Raw genomic sequence first — 23,269 nt, forward strand, 5'->3', positions numbered from 1 at the left:
ACGGACCTATTGTGTTTTCACACCTTTACTGTTAAGGTGTGAACCAGCTGTATTTATATCAGTACTTCTTGTTAGGATGTAACATTACCTCTTGAAAATGTCTGGTGGAGACCAGAGGAAACGCGTTGAGGCATCAGAGGCAAACTCTTTTTTACCCCTACACAAGTTGTGGACATTTGGACCGGTTGCGGCAGCAATTACTTACAGGCTGAAGTCTAATTAACTTTCTGACAGGCTAGAGGAAACATGTTCAAGGTTGTCTGCTAATCCGGTGGCCATGCTGTTACACTGAAATGTGGGGAAGCCTAATACGGTGAAAATTCACTATTTGCATTACTTGTTTTTTTATCTTGTACGTTTTATTCTACCTACTTTGCGCTAAATAAAGTGTGTAAAAACTTTTACTCTTAGAGTGTGGGTGCGCTCTTGTTTTCTTCTTTCCCGTTCTAGATCTTCATGCGAAGGAGTGACCAGAGACCCCTTCACCACTGAGCTGCACTCACGTCACAGCGGTAGCAACAACAAAGGAACCGCTACCTGAAAAAAACCGTCTGGACACACACAGAGATATTTTTGTCTTTGATTTGACAAGATTTTATTCAATGCCGGAACTACAACTGAGACTTTGCATCTTGGCATAAGGTCAGATACATTTACAATACACACCATTTTGCTATCTGAGTGGGTTGAACACTTGTGCTAAAATCAACATCGAATCATACCCATAACGGGTGTTGTATTGTTTGCACTTATACAAGTATCAAGATTTTGGTCTTTGTGTGTGTATATATATATATACATATCTGTCTTTTTGCTTTTGCATATTATTTTGTATATCCACGTATTTAGTGTTGATATTATTTATTTTAAGCCATTTTTGCCAGTATCAGTTCTAGTAATTATACTCCTTATTCCTTAATTAGATTTTAATAATCTGATTACGTATGCTACAGCATACACCATTGGTTACACAGAAGGGAAGCGCTGTTTGTGTTTTGTTTGTTAAATTTATTTCATAAAATGGTGAGACTCCACAAGCCATTTTAAAAATGGTAAACGAAATATGTTTATCAAAACTATAGAATTGATTATAAACCATGACTTGGAAAAAAAAACCTTAAAAAATCAGAAATAAGCAAATGATCCCAAAAAAGACTGACAACCTTAAGGATTCAAATTAAAAGGACACTAAACGATGGAAAAAAATTATCTTCAATCGCAAGATTATAAAATTATAATAATCTTTGTAATGTGCATTGCGTTTCATTGTATTACCGTTCTTAATATATCCTTCTTTGAAAGTTTATTGATTTCCAAACCCACCGCTATTCTTTTGCATCCTTCAATCGTCAATGATATCCTGGGTTATCAAAATGTCGGACTTTGGCCGTTATGCGCATGCGCGATCTTATGCACAAGTCATCCAATATGTCACTCAGCCTCAAACCAGCAGACCCTCTGAATTGCAATTAGAAAGCTGATGACGATACATAGAGCAGGTAAGAACAGAGCGCTGTGCGCACGCGTGAGTAAACGGATCACAATGAACATGCGCCTGGTAACAAAATCGTCACTTAATGATATGCGTGGAAACGCAATCGGATTGGCAATTTAGTTTGATAGCGTACGGCCCATAATAGATGGTTGGCTTTAGTTACGTCATACCCGAAATATAAAATTATACTTTCAATATATTCAGAAAGATCGTTAAGCTGTAAAAATAGGTAAGTTATGAGCTATAAACTTTTGTGAAACGAAATTGGTGATCTAATTTTGCTTAAAATTGAAAAGTTTTGGAAGCCTTTAAAGGGACAGTCAACACCAGAATTTTTGTTGTTTAAAAAGATAGATAATCCCTTTATTACCCATTCCCCAGTTTTGCATAACCAACACTGTTATATTAATACACTTTTTACTGCTTTGACTATCTTGTATCTAAGCATCTTCTGACCGCCCCTAATCACATGACTTTTAGTTATTATCTATTGACTTGCAGTTTAGCCAATTAGTGCAGTGTCTGCCACAACTCACGGGCGTGATCACAATGCTATCTATATGGTTTACCTGAACTACTCTCCCCTGCTGTGAAAAGCAAATACAAAAGCATGTGATTAGAGGCGGCCTTCAAGGCCTTAGAAATTATCATATGAGCCTTTCTAGGTTTGCTCTCAACTAGAATACCAAGAGAACAAAGCAAAATTGTTGATAAAAGTAAATTGGAAAGTTGTTTAAAATTACATGCCCTATTTGAAAAATAAAAGTTTTTTTTGGCCTTGACTGTCCCTTTAAGTTTAACCAATCAAGGCAATTCCTCTGACATAAACAGCAGCAACGGAACCACAGTTCAGTATCTTGATAAAGCCCCAAGTGTATGGCGAAACACGTTGATGAGCTGTGATGGTGCCTTGTTGTTATTATATACATGAATGTATAAAAGCTGAAGGAGCATTTCAATAAATTATCCTGGAGTACATAGTGCTTAAACCAATCAAACACCTTGGAGAAGGTCACGTGACCGGAGCCGCGACCAACTGCCAAATGCGCCAGACAAGGAGCCCGTGTGGAGACGGAGGTATCATCACTTGCCGTGAATAATGGTCAGAGAGGCATTTCCCACTACCGGAGGTCTGAGCAAGGAGCGAGTAAAGTCTGGCTAGAGATACTATTTACGGTTCACAGAACCCTGCTTCAAAAACACACTGGAAATCTATGCGGAACAACCGCTAAACAAAGCAAAGTATACATCAAAAGTTGGGATATAATTTCATTTGGGACTTATCCATATTGTTTTTAGTGATCACTTGTCAAAAGACTAGTATTGGGGAAACGTCTCCTTGTTTATATGAACCGAAGCATTTTGTTTTTACGATCCATTGTATTTCTTTTACAATTATAAGCATTTTTTTAAATGTGGAAAATTATGTCTAATAGCATGTCAAATAGTATGCCCAATCTTTGATTTTACATATATCATTGTTTCTTGCTGATTGAGAAGTTTTACAAACTTTTTAGACACATTTTAGTTTGATCTGTTTTCCCTATAAATATACATATATTTTAACCTGTGGTGTTAGCTAGTGATAGTGCCCTCTTATTTACCATATTTAGAGTCCACAAGCCATAACATGTGGGATTAAAGTCCAGTCCAATAGAGGACGCAAAACACCCCACATAAGAGTTTTAAACCCTCACATTTTCCCATGATTCCTTAGTTATTTTTTTGCCTCCAGCAAGATATGATAGTAAAACTTGAAGTGCTGATCTATATGTCAACTGAAAGGGGTTCTCTAACTGATCTGAGACTCATTATACGCCTTAAAGAATAGGCAGAGGAGTTCAGCCAGGCATTGGAAATTTTCTCCCAGTCCAGAGATGCCACCAGCCTCCCCAGGTGAAATTTAGGCATGCTGACCACACAAATACTCTGGTATACATTACTGGTCCTTGGCACTGTACTTGCACTGCCTCTGATGATCCTGTCTACTGTAATCAGTCTTCTGCAGCTAAGGTGTACACTGTAGACAAAGGTGCTGGCAGTAAATACCATGCGCTATGTAGGCTATTAGCATGGACATATTTCACATATACCATTTAACACTACATACAGTTTTAGAAAATACCTAAAAAATGGGTTACTGTCAATTTATATTTTCCTGGTTTAAATTTAAAATCTAATTCTACGCTCTAGTGAGATTATCTAAGAACTAATACAAGCTCCTTCAAATCATTTTAGAAAAGCAAATTTCAGCTTGAGAGCTGGTCATCTCCCTATGGGGAGTTCAGGAGATGTTGGAGAGACACCTACATTACAATATAAGGTTAAAAAAAAATAAGAGTTTCCACAATTTTCCTCCATGCTGGTGACTGTTTGATAATCAGACCGTCTTACTTTATACTGCAAATAGGATTCTTAAAGGGATATGAAACCCAAATTCTTTTCTTGATGCTCAACACTAGCTATAGCAAATATGGGGATCGTAAATTACCTTGAATTTTCTCAAACAAGTTCACAATAATTTAAAATACTAAGACACTTGTAATACAGAGTCGAGCGCAAAAATACCCCCGATCTCACAATCGCATTTGCGCTTCTTGCAGAAACGATTGGGCTCCATCCATAATCTAGCCCTGAGTTGGGAGACAGACCAGCCCTTTGAAAAGGGTGTTCTGGAAAGCAGCATTTAATCCGGAATACAAGGACCCTTTAAGTGGTCTTAGCATCATTCAATGACTGAGTGGGTGTTGTCATGGTATCATTAGCAGCCGGTACTGTGCCAATTACTCGGGTTCCTTCAAGGTCCTTTCTACATTCTGTTGGAGGGAACTACAATTTAACACCTCTTGATTTTGCACCACACTCCCAAAAAGCAAATTCTGTAACCCAGGTTTTCAAAATGCTACTAATTGCCTAAACCAGATATTTGATTTGCATCACATTTAACACCTAAAATTACAGAAATTTACTGAATGTGCACATACAACACACTCAGGTCACACTTATGAATTCCAAAAGTGAGAAGCACATGGTTTACTATTTACTCATAACAGCATTTTCAATAAATAATAAATATCTATGTATGTATTCTATGTTTCACCTCAAATATGCTTTGTCTGGAAATCATCAACACATATACAAATGTATCATATCTATTAGCAAACAAAGGTGAAAAAAAAAGTAAAATGATATATATATCCAAAAGCAACATTTTTTTTAAATAATGTATTTACAAATATAAGTTACATCTATACTTTTATTGCAGTTTATAATTGCATAATCAAATTGATTTGTGAAACGCTAGGATTTACCAGTGCAACAAATAAAGGGGATTTTCTGTCATGAAGTATAAAATACTTCATGCTGAATATTCCTTTATTTGTCTGCAGCATTTGCAGCGCACCCTGCAGCAGAACGTTATTTTTTAAATGAGGTGACGTTTCCACCACTTAGCCAATAGCCTTGCAGCCCAGCTGGCATTATGCTGGATAGTTAGCACACTATTGGCTAAGATAACCTAACTGCAAACAGTGTTCTGCTGTGGGTGGCCTGAGGAGCTCAGTGCGGCAAACGCTACAGACAAATAAAGGAACTTTCAGCATGAAGTATTTTATACTTCATGACTGAAAGTCCCCTTTATTTGTTGCACTGGTTTCACAAACGCTAGGATTTACTATCACTTAAAAGCATGGAGAAGGCCTGAAAATGTTTTGATCTACATCAGTAAGCTTTGTCTTGCTCTGTTTTGGTTGTGTTCCTACCAAATGCTATATCCTCACCCTACAATGCGTATTTCTTCAAATACAAGGAGATGAGGAAGGGAGATGCTCAGCTACATTAAAAAATGAATACTGCATATTTTATAGCTGAGTACACTTAATAAGTATCCAAAGGGAAGTTCTACTCAAAAATGTACTCACATATGGTGGGCCAATGACAAGAGATAGTATGTGCATAGCCACCAATCACCAGCTAGATCTCAGTAGTGCATTGCTGCTCCTGAACCTGTCTAGGTATGCTTTTCAACTAAGAATACCAAGAGAACAAAGTCAATTTCGCTACAGAAGTAAATTGAAAAGTCTCTTAAAATTGTATGCTCAATTTGAACAATGATATTTTTTACTTTCATGTCCCTTTAAAAGGACATGGTACTGAAATATATTTATATAATATATATATATATATATATATATATATATATATATATATATATATATATATATATACACACACATATAGGAGTAGAAGTTAAACTTGTTACAATTATTGTAATTGAGACTAAGGAAAAGATTTTTAAATTGAATGTCACACTAACAGGAAGTGCTAGGTTGTGCTCACTGGTTGATATCTGCATAGGTGTTTTTTGCTTAGTCAAAATTAAACTTTAATGATTCATAAAGAGCAAGCAATTTGAAAAAAGCTTTACATTTTTCTTCCATTATCAAATGTACCTAATTCTCTTGTTATCCTTAGTTAAAAAGCCTACCTAGATAGGCTCAGAAGCAGCAATCCACTACTGGGAGCTAGTTGTTGATTGGTAACTTTGTAGTTATGCTTCTTGTCAGTGTTCAGCTAGATCCTTGTGGTGAATTGTTGTGAGCTGACTTTAATATGTGCATGAGTTAAACACATATAGGTCAATTCCAATTTCTCTAGTGTTGTATATTAGTGGTTTTTCAGTTCCCAATCCGTATTTTTCAAATTCTGAGCGAATACGTCCCAAGCAACACCATTTCCAAATTGGGAAATGTTTGGATCAGAAAATCACCCGTATGATGCATGGAAATCAATGGCTTTGGTGATCACAATCCCCCCACCATGAGTTTTGCACTTTATTTTAAAAACAAAATGAACACATCCAATTCAACACACTAAGGGGCCGAATTATCATTGTGCAAGCAGACATGATCCGAAATAGCGTACCATGTCCGCTGCACATCGATAAATGCCGACAGCATATGCTGTCGGCATTTATAATTGCACCAGCAGTTCTTGTGAACTGTTGGTGCAATACCGCCCCTTGCAGATTTGCAATCGTATTGGATCGGGTTGATTTCTAGCGATGTCTGTCCGGTGCCTCAGAGCAGGTGGACAGATTATGGAGCAGCGGTCTTTAAACCGCTGCCTCATGACTTGTGTTTCCAGCGAGCCTGAAGGGTGTTAATAAAGTGCAAAATTGGCCTTTTAACATGTTTGCAAAACTATTTGGAATATTTCTATTGCCTTAAGCATGAACAATATACTCAGCTATCACTGATTATGGGGCATATGTACATATGCTGAGCATGCCCTGCACACACATGTTCAAACACTGCACCTGCTCAGAATCAAGTCTGACACGATAAACAACTCCACTGGCTTTCTCCACTTGTTTGAATGTGGCAGCATGGGCAAGTCACGATTTATGTACATACGCCATAAAAACTGATATCTTTTATACAAGTATACTTCAAAAATGCATCTATCTGAAATGTAAATGCGCTAATACACTTTTCATGTTTGACTATTACGATATCAATTACTATATTATATTATATATATTACTATATCAATTCTTGCCATTTCATAAACAATAGCGGAATTTTAAAGTTAACATTTGCCATTATAGATGGACAATGTGAGAATTTCAATTAATCACAAGTATTATAGTTTAAAAGAGTGATTTAAGCAATATTGTTAACTTCTACCACAGACAAAAATGAACATTCTGCTGACTCCATTTAATCACATTATAGTTTAAAAGTCTGATTTTAAGAGACGTGGCACTTACATAATTTTATATAATGTATCTCAGTGATGACCAAGTTCATAATGCATAGGGGCCACAGATAAATTATTTAGAGCCTTGGGGGCCACATATAAATTAAAGGGTATTTAACACACACCCAGAGGCACAGATTCAGATTTATCTAAGATTGCTGGACACGCCCTCTATGTTTTTTTCCTCCCCAAAGGACTTTTTTTTAGTTACGGCCACCTTTCACCCTTTTTAAAAAAATCAAAAAATTTTTAGTTTCATTGTTCCCCAGGGCACCACAAAAAAAAAATTAAGAGGGCCCATGGGCCGCCAGTAGGCCATTCCTGATTTACATGAAAGAGCAACAGCTAACCTTTGTCATGCAAAATAATATAGATACATACATATATACATATACAGGTAGCCCTCAGTTTACGCCGGGGTTAGGTTCCAGGAGGAATGGTTGTAAATCGAAACCGTTGTAAATTGAAACCCAGTTTATAATGTAAGTCAATGGGAAGTGAGGGGGTTAGGTTCCAGGCCCCTCTCAAAATTGACATAAGTAACACCTAATATATTATTTTTAAAGCTTTGGAATTAAGACTTTAAATGCTAAACAGCATTATAAACCTAATAATATAGATTTTATCATCATCAAACTAAGTTTAATGAACAAAAACATTTGTTAACAGCACCTAATTAAATAATCACACAACAGACTGTATCATCAAACTAAGTTTAATAAAAAAAAACGTTTTTTTACTGCATTTTTCTGCAATCAGTTCTCTGCATTGTTAGCATGTAAGATAATATTGGGTCTGCACCTATTCTATGCATTTCAATCTGCAATGATTAATAAGCAGTTAGGTACCCTCACCTCAAGCGGCTGGACAGGAAGATAATAGGGAAGTGGCTGCTTAAACTTGTTGCTCGATAGCTAATGTCTGCTCTGTGTACACATATCAATTTCAGGCTTTTAGGTTGCATAACTTTACTGCAAAACAAGCGGACAGCACTTTGCTTTCCAAAGCTTTTCAATAATAATTTCACATGACTGAAAAAAAAAGGTTACTATTCTGAAACGGCGCAAATTGAACCGACGTAAACCAAGGGCCACCTGTATATATATATACACACTGCTCAAAAAAATAAAGGGAACACTTAAACAACACAATGTATCTCCAAGTCAATCACACTTCTGTGAAATCAAACTGTCCACTTAGGAAGCAACACTGAGTGACAATCAATTTCACATGCTGTTGTGCAAATGGGATAGACAACAGGTGGAAATTATAGGCAATTAGCAAGACACCCCCAATAAAGGAGTGGTTCTGCAGGTGGTGACCACAGACCACTTTTCAGTTCCTATGCTTTCTGGCTGATGTTATGGTCACTTTTGAATGCTGGTGGTGCTTGCACTCTAGTGGTAGCATGAGACGGAGTCTACAACCCACACAAGTGGCTCAGGTAGTGCAGCTCATCCAGGATGGCACATCAGTGCGAGCTGTGGCAAGAAGGATTGCTGTGTCTGTCAGCGTAGTGTCCAGAGCATGGAGGCGCTACCAGGAGACAGGCCAGTACATCAGGAGACGTGGAGGAGGCCGTAGGAGGGCAACAACCCAGCAGCAGGACCGCTACCTCCGCCTTTGTGCAAGGAGGAACAGGAGGAGCACTGCCAGAGCCCTGCAAAATGACCTCCAGCAGGCCACAAATGTGCATGTGTCTGCTCAAACGGTCAGAAACAGACTCCATGAGGGTGGTATGAGGACCCAACGTCAACAGGTGGGGGTTGTGCTTACAGTCCAACACCGTGCAGGACGTTTGACATTTGCCAGAGAACACCAAGATTGGCAAATTCGCCACTGGCGCCCTGTGCTCTTCACAGATGAAAGCAGGGGCACACTGAGCACATTTGACAGACTTGACAGTCTGGAGACGCCGTGGAGAACGTTCTGCTGCCTGCAACATCCTCCAGCATGGCCAGTTTGGCAGTGGGTCAGTAATGGTGTGGGGTGGCATTTCTTTGAGGGGCCGAACAGCCCTCCATGTGCTCGCCAGAGGTAGCCTGACTGCCATTAGGTATCAAGATGAGATCCTCAGACCCCTTGTGAGACCATATGCTGGTGCGGTTGGCCCTGGGTTCCTCCTAATGCAAGACAATGCTAGACCTCATGTGGCTGGAGTGTGTCAGCAGTTCCTGCAAGACGAAGGCATTGATGCTATGGACTGGCCCTCCCGTTCCCCAGACCTGAATCCAATTGAGCACATCTGGGACATCATGTCTCGCTCCATCCACCAACTTCACTTTGCACCACAGACTGTCCAGGAGTTGGTGGATGCTTTAGTCCAGGTCTGGGAGGAGATCCCTCAGGAGACCATCCGCCACCTCATCAGGAGCATGCACAGGCGTTGTAGGGAGGTCATACAGGCACGTGGAGGCCACACACACTACTGAGCCTCATTTTGACTTGTTTTAAGGACATTACATCAAAGTTGGATCTGCCTGTAGTGTGTTTTTCCACTTTAATTTTGAGTGTGACTCCAAATCCAGACCTCCATGGGTTGAAAATTTTGATTTCCATTTTTTAATTTTTGTGTGATTTTGTTGTCAGCACATTCAACTATGTAAAGAACAAAGTATTTAATTAGAATATTTTATTCATTCAGATCTAGGATGTGTTATTTTAGTGTTCCCTTTATTTTTTTGAGCAGTGTATATATATATATATATATATATATATATATTTTTTTTTTTTTTTTTTTATTTTTTATTGAGGACAACACAATACAATATAAGCATTTACAAGGTATTCAATAGACATTTCAGATAATTACAGCATATCTGGTATTATGGATTGTACGATAGAGTGTCCAGTCCCCATATTTTTTTTTTTTTTGTGGAAACAGGATAAATTGCATGAGTCAAGGTAACATAAGTATAATTTGAGCTATAGCTTGATAGTGGAGCGAGCAATCAGAAATACACTTATAGTATGAATCTCTTTTGGTTCCTTGTTACTTATACTGGAACAAGTTTTATGGATTTTATAAACTATTAACTTACTTAAACCTTATAGACTTGACTAGTGACCAGAGCCCAACCATCTGAATACATACAAACTAGACTGACTGTTGTATTAAGGGCCTTCTTACTATTTTAAAGGGTTGAGGTTGTTGCCTCTATAGTATTGTTACACCCAGTTGATATAAACAGTTGTGTTGATTCAACATATACGCAAATTCCATTTCAGCATATCAGTTAGCTATGTGTTGGTAAGTTTCAGACTACCATAATCTGTCTCATCTACCTTTGTAAGAGCTATTTTAGCTATTCATAAGTTAGTGCTTTCCTAGGTTATGTTTTCTCTTTGTTGACTTCCTCATGGTCCCGGCCGTTGACCAATGAAGAGACACGTCATTGGTAAAGTTTACATTCAGCAATAATAGAAATATAATTATGATAGCGTCAAGAACATGTGTAATGTATTTTATTCCCACCACAAACCCCTGGATCGTGCAAACACACAAATAATGCTTATCAAAATTACTTTAGGCAGTATGGTGATGCACATGTGCAACACAGTTTACATCCATAAAAAGTAGTCGTTTAGTAGTGTCACAGTCCATAATAATAAATGTCCCTCCCAAGGCCCCCCACAATTCCGCAAGAGGAGCGTTAAAACGAAAGTGCCATATATCAATACATGCAGTGTAATAGTGAAAGCTGTAAGATACAATGCCTTGCAAAAGTATTCACCCCCCTTGACTTTTTACCTATTTTGTTACATTACAGCCTTAAGTTCAATGTTTTATTAATCTGAATTTTATGTGATGGATCAGAACACAATAGTCTAAGTTGGTGAAGTGAAATGAGAAAAATATATACATAAAACAATTTTTTAGAAATAGAAAATAGAAAATTGGCATCTGCGTATGTATTTACCCCCTTTGTTATGAAGCCCATAAAAAGCTCTTGTGCAACCAATTACCTTCAGAAGTCACATAATTAGTAAAAAGATGTCCACCTGTGTGCAATCTAAGTGTCAGATGATCTGTCATTACATATACACACCTTTTTTGAAAGGCCCCAGAGGCTGCAACACTAAGCAAGAGGCACCACTAACCAAACACTGCCATGAGACCAAGGAACTCTCCAAACAAGTAAAGGACAATGTTGTTGAGAAGTACAAGTCAGGGTTAGGTTATAAAACAAATATCCAAATCTTTGATGATCCCTAGGAGCACCATCAAATCTATCATAACCAAATGGAAAGAACATTGCACAACAGCAAACCTGCCAAGAGGCGTCCGTCCACCAAAACTCACGGACCGGGCAAGAAGGGTATTAATCAGAGAGGCAGCATAGAGACCTAGGGTAACCCTGGATGAGCTGCATAGTTCCACAACAGAGACTGGAGTATCTGTACATAGGACGACAATAAGCCGTACAGTCCATAGAGTTGGGCTTTATGGCAGGGTGGCCAGAAGAAAGCCATTACTTTTAGCAAAAAACAAAATGGCACGTTTTGAGTTTGCAAAAAGGCATTTGGGAGACTCCCAAAATCTATGGAGGAAGGTGCTCTGGTCTGATGAGACTAAAATTGAACTTTTCTGCCATCAAAGAAAATGCTATGTCTGGCACAAACCCAACACATCAAATCACCCAAAGATCACCATCCCCACAGTGAAACATGGTGGTGGCAGCATCATGCTGTGGGGATGTTTTTCAGCAGCTGGGACTGGGAAACTGTACAGAGTTGAGGGAAAGATGGATGGTGCTAAATAAAAGGATATGCTTGAGCAAAAGCTGTACCACTCTGTGCGTGATTTGAGGCTAGGACGGAGGTTCACCTTCCAGCAGGACAATGACCCCAAACACACTGCTAAAGCAACACTTGAGTGGTTTAAGGGAAAACATGTAAATGTGTTGGAATGGCCTAATCAAAGCCCAGAACTCAATCCAATAGAAAATCTGTGGTCATACTTAAAGATTGCTGTTCACAAGCGCAAACCATCCAACTTGAAGGAGCTGGAGCAGTTTTGCAAGGAGGAATGGGCAAAAATCCCAGTGGTAAGATGTGGCAAGCTCGTAGAAACTTATCCAAACCGACTTGGAGGTGTGATTGCCGCAAAAGGTGGCTCTACAAAGTATTGACTTTAGGGGGGGGTGAATAGTTATGCACATTGACTTTTTTCTGTTATTTTGTCCTATTTGTTGTTTGCTTCACAATAATAATAAAAAAAAAACATCTTCAAAGTTGTGGGCATGTTCTATAAATTAAATGATGCAAATCCTCAAACAATCCATGTTAATTCCAGGTTGTGAGGCAACAAAACATGAAAAATACTTTTGCAAGGCATTGTACATATAATATAACAAGTAAAAGATGGTAAGGATAACATTACTAAGCAGTAACTCAATATATACTAAAGTGGCAAACCTCTAATGCCTAAACAAACTGGCTAATTGTGCGTTTGGGTTCTATACGCTGGTGATCTTATGATGTTTGTCCATGTGCACTTAAAGCATACTGAATCAACTGCTCCAAGTACACATGCTTACAAATGTTATGGTGGACAGTCCCGTAGTATGAATTGTCTTATGGTGGTTTCACTTGGTAAAACACTTTTGTGCTTGTCCCAGGTAGGAGCAAAGTATTCTGTGTAATCAGTTTCTTTTTGTAGGTGCCATGGAGAAATTGGGTTGCTATTATAAGCAAGCTTTATATTATTAGTCCCGTGGAGAGAATTACCGTGAGTGATACGCTGGAGTAAATCTTGCAAGGCATGACACGTCTTGCTTGGTTTTGTATTTGTAGATGTAGATATCCCGGTTTCACTATATGTGATAATTTAACAATGTGGGATTTCTGCTCTAATGCTAGAATTCTTGTTTCAGTATCAGATCCTGTCCGCTTGTCAGAATCTATCGTAGCTGACTCACCAGTGTCAGAAGGAGCAGGAGCGTTCTAATCCGGCAGCCAGAGATGTCCTTTTAGCCATGCCTGGGCCCTTTGGCGCAGTCTGCAAGTTAAAGTCATCCAGGGCTGTCTCTTTGATGTATGAGTTACACTTGTCGACTTGTGACACTTCAGTAAGCTCTCACTTCCCCAGCTGTATCGGGAGATCTTTTACAAATAGAAGCTTTGTGCTGTTGTAAGGTTATTAGCTGTATATTGCTCGCCCTGTATATTGTTGCTGTGAAACTCAGTAAGGCAGACACCTGCTGCCGGCACTGATAACTCGGAGGATCCAGGGGAGTCGCTACCTATGAGTAGGCCACCGCCATAGGTCTTAATCTTCCGAACTGAGGCCCTGTTTTCATAAAAATAGCAGTTAAATGTAGAAATATAGCCACCGTTTGCTTGGTCACTATTGCTTGTTGGGTAGTATATATAAATTTGGCTGCTAGTTGCTCTACAATCGGCAGATTGAAGAGGATTCCTTCAGAGCTTGCATTAGCAGCGTCCTGTCAGGTATGCGGTTCGGACACGTCCCCCGTAAAAAAAAAATATTTTAACATGTTTAATTAATAGCTGTTTAATAAGAAAAAAAAAATACATGTTCTTATTCGTTAGAGCATGTCATTTTAACACTAGTGACCCGCAAAGGGATTAAACACAGTACTGATCAGGAGTCGCAGGGCACTGCTGGTTCTGAGCTGCCAGTCATTCATTCAGCAGCAGTAGTAGTATAGCTGGGCAATCAGCAGCTGTGTCCTCTCTGTCCGGTGATAAATTGATTAGGATATGGGAATTCTATTATATTGGAATCTTATCAGAACCAAAGATGGTACATTTTATGTGAATATATCATGGGCACATTTTACGTGGTACCATGTGCTTTATCAATATACCATAATCCTGGTGTATTATATTGAAATATTTTCTGTAGATTAATCTTAATAGAAAAAAACATAAATAAATTACCATGAACTAATTATGATTACTTTTATATGTGTGCTCTTTTCAGTAACCTTCTCTATTCCTTGCTTTATTAGGATGGACTCTGTGCTATTGTGGAAGATGTCTGGCTCGGTATGGTAAATCTGTAGTACATTGATGTATGGGATACGTTCATGATTATCTTGATGGAAACATTTTTAAAGGTACCTTCATTAATATTTAATCCAAAGGGAACTATGTATTAATATTGATCAGCTATAAAAAAGGCAAATTGTTACGCATCATACATAATACTATCCTCACACTTGTAACCAATTGCCTCCACTGATCCAGTTGGTTGGGTTGGCCGTTTGTTTTTAGGGAGAGGGATAGATAGATAGATAGATAGATATAGATATAGATATATATATATATATATCAACAAATTCATATGGTGTAAGGGACATTAAAATCCTTATTTAGTCCAAAATGTTGTATTTTAAAAATGGCTACATTTTTTTTTTTTTTAAATGAAAACAAAAACAACAACAAAAATGGCCCTGGCTTTTTTAAGCTAGTATAGCAAAGATAATACTGATTGTTATCAACCAGTAAATAATCAGCCAGTAAGCAAATTTGCCCAAGGGATCAGTTGTGTACAAAACTACAAACTTGAAATTCATGTTAGTTTCAATATCTATTAAAGATTTAATGGAACATACTAGCACTCAGGAGTATTGGCCATTGACAATAATGGCTCAAGCGATACAGCCTCTGATTGGTTGTTGCTACACAGCATATTTTGAAAACCAAAACAGTGCAGCTGAGTACAGTCTGGCTGGAAGTACTTTGCTATTTTCGTGAACTCTAGAACAGAACACAATTTCCCTCAACCTAATACACATTAAACTCTTTCTTAGCTCATATCCATCCTCTTTACTCCCCATTTAATTTTCCTTCTTCAATTTAAGATCAGTCATACATAAAGAAGATTTAAAGGGACATGAATTTGCTAAAAGAAAATACTCTGTTATTTTAGTATTTTGCTTGCATGAATCCATGTGTTTAACACCTACAAAGGGACTAAATGCATAGTCAAAATCAGCTCCAGAGCAGCAATGCATGGGCATTTAATGTTGAGTGTCAGTGCCATGCCTCTTTTTTCATCTTATTGCTTTGAGTCCAAGAGAAATGATAAGGGTAAACTGCCTTCCCTTAAAGTACTCAGAGGCCTCGTTTTAAGTCCTTAACTGGTTCCATGCACATGACTATTCTCTGCCTGTGAGCGCATTATGACCCGTTCTTGTCATGAAGGGGGTCACCGATCTAATGTTGTCGGTGATACCCAGCACTGCAGGCCTCCATGATTGATGGTGATGCGGGCGGAACTCCCAAAGCTACTGGGAGGCAGCTGAATATATTGGTTGAGCCAATAACAAGAAGCATATACTGTATATGCAGCCGCTAAACATCAGCTAGCTCCTAGTAGTGTATTGCTGCTCCTCAGCCTACCTAGATATACTTTTCAACAAAGGATACCAAGTGAACAAAGCAAATTAGATAATAGAAGTCAATTGTAAAGTTGTTTAACATTGCAAGCTCCACCTGAATCACTAATGTTTAATTTTGACTTTACTCTGCCTTTAAAGGGACAGTCTACACCAGAATTTTTATTGTTTTTAAAGATAGATAATCCCTTTATTGCCCATTCCCCAGTTTTGCATAACGAACACAGTGATATTAATACACTTTTTACCTCTGTGTTTACCTTGTATCTAAGCCTCTGCAGACTGCAACCTTATTTCAGTTCTTTTGACAGACTTGCAGTTTTACCAATCAGTGCCTGCTCCCAGATTACTTCACGTGCACGAGCACAGTGTTATCTATATGAAATATGTGAACTAACACCCTCTAGTGGTGAAAAACTGTTAAAATGCATTCTGAAAAGAGGTGGTCTTCAAGGTCTAAGAAATTAGCGTATGAACCTCCCAGGTTAAGCTTTCAACTAAGAATACCAAGAGAACAAAGCAAAATTGGTGATAAAAGTAAATTGGAAAATTGTTTAAAATTACATGCTCTATCTGAATCATAAAAGTTTATTTTGGCCTAGACTGTTCCTTTAATATCAAACTGGTGGCCTGTCTGGTACTATATATTTTCAGATTGTAAAGTCATTTTACACATTGTCTTGAAAACACAAACATATATGTTCACCATTCTGGTCTGTATAAAGCTTGGCTGATGCAAATCCATGTCGGCAATGAATTCCATAACATTATAGCTTCTGACTGTCTGAAGAAAACAAATCTGTATAATTTTAAATTATAGAAACCATCTGTGGTACAGGATGAATGTAGATTTTGAAGGCTTTAGCCAAACTATTATTCAGACAAAATCATTTGTGATGTTAAGCATTTTTAAAATCATTAAATGCATAGGTATAGTGCTGTTCTGAGTAAAATATAAGACAAAGCTTGTCAATATAGTTTAATTTGATGCTCTATATAGCAGCTCTAAGTATCTAATTCCATATAAAAGCAATATCTTCAGCACCTTGCAGCATAAAAGCACTTAAGAGAGATTTCTAAACACCACCCAAAAGCCAGAGGCATCTTCTACAGCAATGAGAAGACATTCGAGCAATGCTTGTTGGAAGTCTTTGTCATTCCTTCCAAGCATCCTATATAACCTTGTATAACCCTGAGTCATTCTTTTGTCTAGCACTTAGATCACAGGTATATCCCATACATTTCTGATAGTACTGTGGTGTAAGCTTTCCAGTGCAACTTTATCTTTATTTATATGTGCAATGTCCCCCTAATTTAATAAATGGTTTTCTTTGTTGCATCTAAAATAGGAATTTTAAAATGTATTACATCTTTTCCAGTAAAACACATATTCCTGCACTAAGAAAATAAATACTTGTTTTGATGGTTGTGGGGCACCTCACTTCCACTAATAAATAGAGCTTTGAGAGTTTTGTTTATCAGTCAATAAGTTTACTCAAGTAACAGTGTTGCACACACATGAACAATGGGGCAGATTTATCATTTTCTGGACACAGGTAAAAATATTTTTCCTTGGGATCACAAATTGCTGGCAACATTCTCTGCCCCTCTGCTCTTGCATAATTGGTTGTCAATTAGTCCGGGATAATCTTATTACCCAACCTCTGAGGTGTTTATAAAGCAGGAGTTTAAACCACTGCTTCATTAAAGGGACACTGAAACCGATTTTTTTTCTTTCGTGATTCAGATAGAGCATGCAATTTTAAGCAACTTTCTAATTTACTATTATTAAATGTTCTTCATTCTCTTGGTATGTTTATTTGAAAAGGAAGAATGTAAGTTTAGATGCCAGCCCAGTTTTGGTGAACAACCTGGGTTGTCCTTGCTGATTGGACAGAACCAATAAACAAGTGCTGTCCATGGTTCTAAACCAAACATTTGCTGGCTCCTTAGCTTAGATGCCTTCTTTTTCAAATAAAGATAGCAAGAGAATGAAGAAAAGTTGATAATAGAAGTAAATTAGAAAGTTGCTTAAAATTGCATGCTCTATCTGAATCATGAAAGAAAAAAATTGGGTTCAGTATCCCTTTAATATAAGTTGCAGGCTCGCTGGGACATTTGCCTGTTGATAAATCTGCCCCCTACTGTTGGTTTAAAAAATCAAAATGAATAAATTTAAAGGGACATGATACACATTTTTTTTTCTTTCACGATTCAAATATACTATTTAAAAAACGTTTTAATTCACTTCTATTATCAATTTTGCTTCATTCTCTTAGTATCCTTTATTGAAGGAGCAGCAATGCACTACTGGGAGATATGCTGGACACATCTGTAAGTCAATAACAAGAGGCATATATGTGTAGCCACTAATCAGAAGCAAGCTCTCACCTCTTGAACCTACCTAGGTATGATTTTTTAACAATGGAAATCAAGAGAATGAAGCAAATTAGATAACAGAAGTAAATTGGAAACTTCTTTAAAATTGCACGCTTTATCTGAACCATGGAAGAAAATGTTGTGTTTTCATGTCCCTTTAATGATCTTTTTATGAAAAATATTTTAAGGGGTTTAAAAAGAGCTCTTTCATATCCATGACAGAAACTTTTAGAGTTTAAGATGCTTTTAGAGCTAAGGAGCCTGCAGTCATCCTATAAATATGATATTTTGAGAGCAGCCATTTCATTAAAAATGCCACTTAGATCAATCACAAGTATCCTTGGACCTTGACAGATATGCATAACTAAGACCCATTTCCCAATTGACTGAATCTTAGCAAGCACTGCATAAGGCATTAGCCAAATACAGTCACTGTTATTACACTTAGTCTGTATACCAACGAATTCGCCATAACTTGTATGGAGACTGGTTCATTTCCCAAGACCAAGTTTCACTCAGAAGTATCTATCATGCTGATGAGGCTTAATAAGGCCAAAATGGATGTCCATGCGTGATTTATCCCTGCTATTATTAAAGGGATACTAAACCCAATTTTTTTTCTTTCATGATTCAGATAGAGTATACAATTTTAAGCAACCTTTTAATGTACTCCTATTATCAATTTTTCTTCTTCTATTGCTCTCTTTATTTGAAAAAGCAAGAATGTATGCTTAGAAGCCAGACTATTTTTGGTTCAGCATCTGGCTTGCGCTTTCTGATTGACGGCTAAATGTAGCCATCAATCAGCAAGTGCTATCCAGGGTCCTGAACCAAATATGGGCCGGCTCTTTAGCTTAGTTTCCTGCTTTTTCAAAAAAAGATAGCAAGAGAATGGATAAAATGTAATAATAGGAGTAAATTAGAAAGTTGCTTAAAATTGCATGCTGTATCTGAATCATGAAAGAAACAAATAGGGTTTAGTATCCCTTTAAAGGTTGCCAGGTGTGGCATTGCACTAGGAATATCTGTTTAAAATTGATACTTTAAGCAAAAAAAGTGTGGTATTGATTAGGTAATTTGCATATCATTTTGAAGATTCCTTTGCTCCTGTACAAAAACAGGTAGTTAGGTTCTCTGTGGTGGATGCGCAGATGGGCTATGCAACAACCTATTAAGTAATACAAAAGACAGAACATAAATATTTCTGAGGGGGTGCATTTTCAAATATCAGGATTCAAACGAAAGCCAAGTAGTCTTTAAAATGCATTGCTCCTTTAAAACAGAAAATAGTCTGACATCATATCTGGCGTAATGTGATCATTTATAGTGCTAGAGATACACAAATATGTTGAGGTATTTGTACCTCAGCTTATATCTTGATTGACAGTTACCCAAAATCCTAGGTTGACTCCCATCACCCTACGTTACCTGGTCCTCATGCTGGGAGCTTTCTCCTCTCACTCTCGTGCTCAGTTGACTCTGTGTAGTGAGGTTCTGATGTTCAGTGCTGTATATGAGCCGCAACGGGACGGTGTGCTCTCTCCCTAGGAACCTGCTTTCTTTTTTTCTTTGCATCTCTGTCAGCCAAGCATCTCCTGAGAAAATAAGATAAAATAAAAAGATAGAGGGGGAGGCATTCCCAAGCAGTGAAGCACTGTGCAGTGCCTGCAGCACTGAAGGAGTTCATGTGTTCATTTATCCACACTAATTAGCTGCTGTATAATAACTCACTAGCTAGTAGCCAAAGAAGGATGAATCAACATCACTCACTGTAAGACCTTCTGTACATTGCAGATAAAGGGTTAATATATTTTACCTCATATAAGTAAATCCAGTTTATACATAGAAGTAGAACTGGATGCATAAATTAGCAAATAAACATCAATGAACTGATTTCTGTAAGAGAAGATGGGAACAGTTCCTGGCCTGGTCCTAAATCCCCCATATACATTTATGTTGACTGCTATAATACTATAATTGAATGATAAAATGTGCCACTTCCATTCTGTATTGAATCACTGCATGAAGAAAGACTATTATGTGACTTAGGTGTGTATTCTAAAGATATTTTTTTCTACAAAACTTACCATTAAAAGTATATATGACTTTTTATAGATAACTCATTTGATAAACTAATCTAAAGAATAACCACCATAGTCATTTCTGGTAACTGTGTTATGGTAGAGATGCCTTGCAGGTATTATGGTATAATTCAGTATTATGTTGGGCCGAGTTCACTTCTGATTTAATGCATATAATGCCACACTTGTAATGTACCATTATTTAGAATATCATCCAATTACTGGTAATATAAAATGTACCATTCTGTCAGTACATCAACCAATGTCTAGATGACCAGCAGAAGACTCACAAAGTGAAAGCAGCTGCCAAACACATCCCACAAGAATACGATGTAATTAGCTGTGTAGTAAAAGAGCAGCACAATCACAAATAGGGGACGGTCCCAAAGCATTTAAAGCCATATGGTCATCTGTACATGGTCATTTGAGCCTTCTATATGGTGTAGTGTAGTCACCCCTCTATACTGTAGGTCATCACCCAGCGGATGGATGCTGCTGCGATCTAACGCTATTTATTAGCACAGTGGTAGGGAAACCAAAAGCAAGATTCACTGTAAACATTCGTGTATTATTTTAGGGAATTACATAACACCGATATCTTAACCCTTAGGTTTCCATAGAAGGTTGCAACGCATTGCTGTTCAATGCGTTGCCACCATATTTGGCAGCCATGGGGTTAAAAGAATACCTTAGCCCGGCAGTGAGTGCTATTCGTATACATGCATTATAGGAAATGCCACTGTGCTTCAGAAGCACTTACCTTGCTGAGTCCTGGCATGAATCATATAGATAGGTCCAAACATACAAGCAATCCATGTAAGCAAGCAATGTGAGGGCTGCATGGCTGTAAAATCATCAGTCAGCCGTTATCAGTGAGAATGCAGCATGCTGATGGCTTCTTTCTGATCTACCTTTATAGAATCACTGCTGTAGTCACACACACTGTGCTTCCTTAATGCTGCATTGTGTTGTACGGGTTTCCATTAAAGTCCTTGTGCTTTTACTGCATTGGGTGGTTTGGTGGGGATGAGAGGATGCAAGCACCTCCCAGGTTCCCTCATCCACATGCACAGCCACATCCTTAGACACATCAATATCAGAGCCTGCAGAGCCAACCTCTTTTTAGGTGTCAGCAGTATTCTGGGTAATGTAGTCCCAGTAAATGCTGCTGACATGAATCAAAAAATAAAATTAATAATCATGAAACCTGATTATTCAGCTGTCTATTCTTCTCCTTTTTTATTTTTTTGCTTTCAAATATACTTGCATGCATATGGGATGTACCTGTTTTGCTTTTTATTTTCCTGTCCTATGCCACCAAATACACTAATGTAATACCATTTTATAATAGCCATAATAAGAGCTAAAAAGTGTGTAAAAGCAATGTAAAGCAACAAACTTAAAGGGACAATCAACACCAAATTTGTTATTGTTTAAGCTAGATAACACCTTTACTACCAATTCAATTCCCCTGTTTTACACAACCATTATTGTTACTTTATAACATTTATTTTAAACCTCTAAATGTCTGCCTGTTTCTAAGCCACTACAGGCAGCCTCTTATCACATTCTTTTTTATTAGCTTTTCAAAACAAGAGACTGCAAATCCATGTGGGTCATATATATATATATATATATATATATATATATATATATATATATATATATAATATTGTGCTCTCTCCCGTGGAGTTGTGCATGACAATGCACTAATTAGCTTACATGCAAGTCAATAGATAATAAACAAATAGCCATAATAAGGGGCTGTCAGAAATAGCTTTAATACAAGGTAATCACAGAGGTAAAAAGTATATTAATATAACCAGGTTTGCTGTGCAAAACGGGGGAATGGTTAATAAATACCCATTTTGGAGTAGACTGTCCCTTTAAAAGGAAAGATAACATCAGCAGTATAGAACCTTTTGACTCTAAGGTCTTCATTTCTGCATCATCCGCCGCAGCTGAGGGTAATGACACTTTGTATAAGAATAACGCTCTAGTAAAGTGACATTAACCTGCTTTAATTCTGGTTTGCTATACTATGTACAACCAACGTAATAATTCTTTTCTGGATATTATACAGCACCGTTTTCTCCAATAATACCGTGACTGATTTACCAAGCGATTAAACCTATGTGAAGTTGGTACCCCATGTTTATAAAAACTGAATTAAAATATACCCTTCGTTTGTGCTGCGTTTGTGCTGATTTGTGCCGCAAAAACCAACGTTTGTGCCTGTTTGGTTTAGAAGATATTGCACATTATTTTTTTATGAAACTCCGCCCACTTTGCACCCCATGTTATGCAATTTTAAAAACAAATATACCATTTGTTTGTGCTGCGTTTGTGCTGGTTTGTGCTGCAAAAACTAACGTTTGTGCCGGTTTGGTTTCGGAGATATAGCGCATTATATTTGCTGAAACTCCGCCCACTTTGCACCCCATGTTATGCAATTTTAAAAACAAATATACCATTTGTTTGTGCTGCATTTGTGCTGATTTGTGCTGATTTGTGCTGCAAAAACGAACGTTTGTGCTGTTTGGTTTCGGAGATATAGCGCATTATTTTTTATGAAACCCCGCCCACTTTGCACCCCATGTTATTCAATTTTAAAAACAAATATACCATTCGTTTGTGCTGCGTTTGTGCTGATTTGTGCCGCAAAAACTAGCGTTTGTGCCGGTTTGGTTTAGAAGATATTGCGCATTATTTTTTTATGAAACCCCGCCCACTTTGCACCCCATGGTATGCAATTTTAAAAACAAATATACCATTTGTTTGTGCTGCGTTTGTGCTGGTTTGTGCTGCAATAACGAACGTTTGTGCCGGTTTGGTTTCAGAGATATAGCGCATTATATTTGCTGAAACTCCGCCCACTTTGCACCCCATGTTATGCAATTTTAAAAACAAATATACCATTTGTTTGTGCTGCGTTTGTGCTGATTTGTGCCGCAAAAACCAACGTTTGTGCCTGTTTGGTTTAGAAGATATTGCACATTATTTTTTTATGAAACTCCGCCCACTTTGCACCCCATGTTATGCAATTTTAAAAACAAATATACCATTTGTTTGTGCTGCGTTTGTGCTTGTTTGTGAAGCAAAAACCAACGTTTGTGCCGGTTTGTTTTCGGAGATATAGCGCATTATATTTGCTGAAACTCCGCCCACTTTGCACCCCAATTTTA

At 37.7% G+C, this 23,269-nt stretch overlaps 1 protein-coding gene across 1 annotated transcript in view; it reads right to left on the minus strand.

Annotated features, from left to right (window-relative positions):
- The window catches only part of ADAM22 (ADAM metallopeptidase domain 22), a 707,952-nt gene extending 687,026 nt beyond the window's left edge, over positions 1–20,926 (minus strand). Inside the window, 2 exon segments of the mRNA XM_053713991.1 lie at positions 19,432–19,598; positions 20,845–20,926. Of these exon segments, the coding sequence (XP_053569966.1) occupies positions 19,432–19,598; positions 20,845–20,926 (249 nt within the window).
- Positions 20,927–23,269: the final 2,343 nt, after the last annotated feature.

This window comes from Bombina bombina, chromosome 5 (assembly GCF_027579735.1).
Source record: "Bombina bombina isolate aBomBom1 chromosome 5, aBomBom1.pri, whole genome shotgun sequence".
NCBI classification, from domain to species: domain Eukaryota; kingdom Metazoa; phylum Chordata; class Amphibia; order Anura; family Bombinatoridae; genus Bombina; species Bombina bombina.